The sequence below is a fragment of the Solanum lycopersicum genome, chromosome 6, assembly GCF_036512215.1.
Source record: "Solanum lycopersicum chromosome 6, SLM_r2.1".
NCBI lineage: Eukaryota > Viridiplantae > Streptophyta > Magnoliopsida > Solanales > Solanaceae > Solanum > Solanum lycopersicum.
The window spans coordinates 20,778,526-20,783,673 of NC_090805.1; the positions used below are offsets into that span (position 1 = coordinate 20,778,526).

At 38.4% G+C, this 5,148-nt stretch overlaps 1 protein-coding gene across 1 annotated transcript; it reads left to right on the forward strand.

The window, feature by feature from the left end:
- Positions 1-327: 327 nt before the first annotated feature.
- On the forward strand, positions 328-672 carry LOC101250413 (uncharacterized). The gene has a single exon (XM_004240649.1). It carries the CDS (start codon positions 328-330, stop codon positions 670-672), a length of 345 nt encoding a protein of 114 aa, XP_004240697.1.
- The last annotated feature ends 4,476 nt before the right edge of the window (positions 673-5,148 follow it).

Here is a 5,148-nt window from a genome sequence, read left to right on the forward strand (position 1 = left end):
CTAGAAACACTATCAAGAATCCTAAAAATGATGGGCATTGCATGGCAGTCACTACTAGAGGAGGCAAGCAGATCGTTGATCCAACTATGTCGTCTATTATAGAAAGTGATATGATAAATGAAAAAGAGGTAGTAGAAGATATTGGAGAGTTTGTGGATAACACAGTAAAAGAAGTAAAAATATCTCAAAAGGTGGTCCAATTTCCTACCTCTACAACTATTCCCTTAGAGATTAGTGAAAAAAACTAAAGATGGTAAATACCGGTGATTTATCACTATGTTGAAACAACTTTCAATCAATGTCCCTTTGATACAAGCTTTAGAACAAATGCCCAGCTATGCAAAGTTTATGAAGGATATGGTGACAAAGAAGAGATCGGTGAGTTTGGAGGATGATGAAAGAATGCAACATTGTAGTGCTATTTCTAAAAAGTCTCTTGTGCATAAGAAGGAAGAACCTGGAGCTTTTCATATTTCATATACTATAGGGTTGCTACACTTTGCTAAGTCACTATGTGATCTTGGTGCGAGCATAAATCTTATGCCTCTATCCATTTATAAGAAGTTAGAATTGGGTGACACAAAGCCTTCTACGATGTGGTTACTGATGGTTGATCAAACTGTGAAGAGGGACATTGGTATACTCCATGATGTGTTTGTGAAAGGGGAATAATTCATATTTTACACCGATATTCAGATTATTAACTGTGAGGTTGAATTTGAGGTCCTCATTATTCTAGAGAGGTCATTCCTTGTTAGTGGGCATGCAATGGTTGATATGGAAAAAGGGAAGATGAAGTTTAGGTTGAACAATGAAGAAGAAACTTTCAACATATGTAGGTCTGCAAATTGAAAGAGAATAACTGTCGAGGCACTAGCAATAGTGAACATGAATTTTGATAGTGATGGTATTGAAGAGTATGGGTCTTTGATTGCTGCACTTGAGTGAAACAAATATCGGTCAAAACTAAAGAAATTGGAGATTTATATGAAGTATCGCGAATCTCCTCCTGCGAAACCATATATCGAAGAGGCCCCAAAATTAGAGCTTAAAGCTATAAAACCTTATTTGAGGTATGTGTTCTTGGGTAGATATGGCATTTTGCTAGTGATAATTGTAGTAGATTTGAATAAATACAAGTAAAGTGCTTAGTGGCAGTATTGAAGAGGTTCAAAATAGTCATTGGTTGGACTATTATGGACATTATTGTAATCCCTCCCAGTTTTTATTCACAAAAAATTCAACTCATGCCCGATCAGAAACTAAGTATTGAGCACCAAAGAAGGTTCAATCCTTCTATGTAAGAGGTAGTGAAAAAATAGATCATCAAGTGGTTGAATGTTGGAGTCATTTACCCTATTGAGGACAGTAGTCGGGTGTGTCATGTTCATTATGTACCTAAAAGGGTGGAATAATAGTAGTGCCTAATGAGAGGAACCAACTTTTTCCAATGTGGTTAGTGACCGGATAGAGAATTTTCATGGACTAGTGAAAGTTCAATGTGTGGAAAGAAAAAAGACAATTTACCCATGCCCTTTATGGATCAGATGCTAGACAGACTCGCAGGCAAAGGTTGGTATTGTTTTCTGCCAACAATCAGATATCTATCGCTCTAGAAGACTAAGAAAAGACAATCTTCACTTGTACATATGTGACTTTTGCATTCAAAAGAATGTAGTTTGGGTTATGTAATGCACCAGAAAACTTCCAGCGTTGTATGATGTCGATATTATCTGATATGGTGGAGGACACTATTGAGTTGTTCATGGATGATTTTTCAGTAGTAGGAGATTCTTTTGATCGGTGTTTGAGCAATTTAAAAGAGGTGCTCAATATGTGTGAAGATTATAATTTGGTGCTAAATTGGGAGAAGTGTCACATTATGGTGAAAGAAGGCATTGTTTTGGGCCATCGCATCTCATAAAAGTGGATAGAGGTTGATCGAGCTAAAGTGGAAGTAATAGAGAATCTTCCTCCACCCATCTCTGTCAAGGATGTTATAAGTTTCCTTGGGCGTGATGGTTTTTAAAGGAGGCTCATTAAGTTTTTTTCAACAATTTCACATCCTTTGTGTAAATTGCTCGGAAGAAATGTAAATTTTATTTCAATGAATCCTGTTTGAAGGCGTTTGGAGAGTTAAAGTAGAATTTGGTGTCTGCACCTATTATTATTTCACCATATTTAGGTGAGACATTAGAGGTGATGTGTGATGCAAGTGGGGTGGCACTTGGCGTTGTATTGGGAAAGAAAAGGGATTAAATCCTTCACCCCATCTACTATGCCAGTAAAGCGCTAAATGAAGCTCAAAAGACCTACACCGTAATTAAACAAGAACTTCTTGCGGTAGTGTTTTCATTCAAAAAATTTCTCTCTTATTTTCTTGGCACGAGAGTCATAGTTCATACCGACCACTCTGCATTGAGGTACTTGATGGAGAAGATATATGTGAAGCCAAGGTCGATCAGATGGGTGTTATTGCTGCAAGAATTTAATTTTGAGATAAAAGATAGAAAGCGACTGAGAGTCAAGTTTCCGATCATTTGTCGAGGATAGAGGATGAAGCTATGCGTGAATTGGGAGAAAAGGAGGAATTTGATGATGCATTCCTAGAGGAACATGTATTGGCTGCTTCTAAAGATTTAATCCCATGGTTCGCGGATTTTGTGAATTATCTGGCAAGTGATATAGTGCCATCAGACTTGACCTTACACCAGAGGAAAAAATTTCATGCAAGATGTGAAAAAGTTATTTTAGGATGAGCATTACATACACCGAAGTTGTGTGGATTGAATGATCAACCGTTGTGTACCGAAGGTCGAGATGTTGAGTGTGATGGAGGCATGTCACTCCTCGCTAGTGGGTGGACACTTTAGTGGTATATGGACTGCGCATAAGATCTTGCAGTGTGGGTACTATTGGTCAACCATTCACCAAGATTCTCACGATTTTACCAAAGCATGTGATCGGTGCCAACGAGATAGACGAACTTTGAAGAGGCAAAAACTCCTCATGAATACTATTTGATGATTGACATATTTAATGTGTGGGGCATTGACACTATGGGCCCGTTTGTGAATTCTCATGGGATGAAGTATATACTTGTGGCAGTCGATTATGTGTCGAAATGGGCAGAAGCAATAGTGCTTCCTAACAATGAAGGAGAGAGTGTCACTGCGTACTTTAAAAAGAACATTTTCTCCAGTTTGGCACACATAGGGCCATGATTACTAATGGTGGATCTAACTTCCATAATAAATTTTTCAAAGATATTAGAGAAATATGGTGCTTGCCATAATTTGCTACTCCTTACCATCCACAGACGAGCGGGCAAGTTGAGGTGTCCAATCGTGAGATCAAGCAAATTATTACAAAAATGGTGAATGCTTATAGAACGGATTGGTAAAGAAAGCTTGATGATGCTATTTGGGCCTACCACACTGAATAAAGACACTAATAGGTATGTCTTCATACCAACTTGTATAAGGGAAGGATTGTCACTTGTCGGTCAAGCTAGAGCATAAAGAGATGCGGGCACTAAAGAAGTTGAAATTGGATTGGACTGAAGCGGAAGAAAAAATACTAAATGTGTTGAATGATCTTGATGGGTTTCGCCTAAAAGCCCATGAAATTTCAGTCATTTACAAAGAGAAAATGAAGAAGTATCATGACCAAAGGATTGAAAAGCGAGAATTTGCAGTTGGTGATTGGTACTTTTACTCAACTCTAGGCTACGCTTGTTTCAGGTCAAACTCAAGTCCAAGTGGATTGGGCCATTAATCATCACTAAAGTGTTTCCACATGGAAGGGTTGAGTTTGAGAATAAAAAAGGAGCAAAGTTCACGGTCAACGGGCAAAGGATAAAGATTTACCTGGGACATGCGGAGAGTGTTCATGAATTGTTTGCCTACCATCTTGATGAAGTATGAGTAATCAAGGCGCCTACATCGTGCCACGACGTTAAATCAAGCGCTTCTTGGGAGGAAACCTAAGGTGTACCCTCTATCAAACGATAGGATTTGCTTTCCTTGTCGCAATGGTGTAGTTTTAACTCATCCTTTTTTTTCTTTTCTTATTTCATTCTTGCTTGTGTACTAGTGTTGGCTAGAAACTAGTATAGGGTATGTGTCTAAAAAGTGTCCATAAAAACCCAAATATAATGGCCAAATAGGTGTTACATGTGGCAGGGAGCAAAAGCAAAAATTTGCAGAAAAAGGTCTGGTAAAGTGGTTTATGCAACCCATCGACGGGCCGTCGTTCCACCGATAGACCGTCAATAGTGTCCATAGACCCCAGATATGTTTTCTATTTTTTTAAGTCTATAAATAATAGGCGGTCCCAATAGATGTACCATCAATGGGGTTTCGTCGGTCCAAATTGCCAGTAACCCGACCCGACCCAGACGGTAATATGAAAAGACATAACGGTTCAAATTCATTCCCTCTTTCAAATTATTTGAAAATTCCCTTCCATAACCATTTTTCTTCCTTTATTTCCTTCCTAATTTACTAAAACTCAACCTCTCCAAATCCCGTTTCACTCCAAAATCAGAACCCTTCCTTTCGCAACCACTCTCTTCCCTAAAATTCTCTCTTTTCTCCCTTGTTCTTCAGCCGCTGACCAAGTTCGGGCGCGTAGGTTCATCCTTGAAAGTTTGCAAGTACACACGATCACTGCACTGCTCAGAAAGGTATTTTAATTTCTCTGAAAACTTTGATTCCTCGTTCATAGTTAAAATTAATATTCTCGAATTGAGTCTTCACCTTGGGACTACATTTGTTCAAATTACATGATAAAAATTGTGTAGTTACGTCCCTCGAATTGATACAATGTGGTTGTGTAGCCTTGTAGTCTATATACAATGTGGGTAGCTCCGTATTGTTGACAATTTTGACTTAGGGTTTCTTACTCTGGCTGAATTGGAATAAAAATGATTTGATACGAAACACTAGGAATGACAAATTCATCTTTAAGTTGTTAAAATTGCATGTCTAAACTTGATTGTGTAAAAAGTTATCTAATAATTAGACCTTGCAACAAGGCCTAAAATTTATCTCAGACCAACAGTACAAGACACTGTCTACGGACCGTCGATCGATCGACTGGCCGTCGATGGGATCCATCAACTGCATCAACCTGCAAATGCCTAAG

Excerpts from the sequence above, each read along its gene's own strand:
- LOC101250413 (XM_004240649.1), top strand. The coding sequence starts at position 328 with ATGCCCAGCTATGCAAAGTTTATGAAGGATATGGTGACAAAGAAGAGA.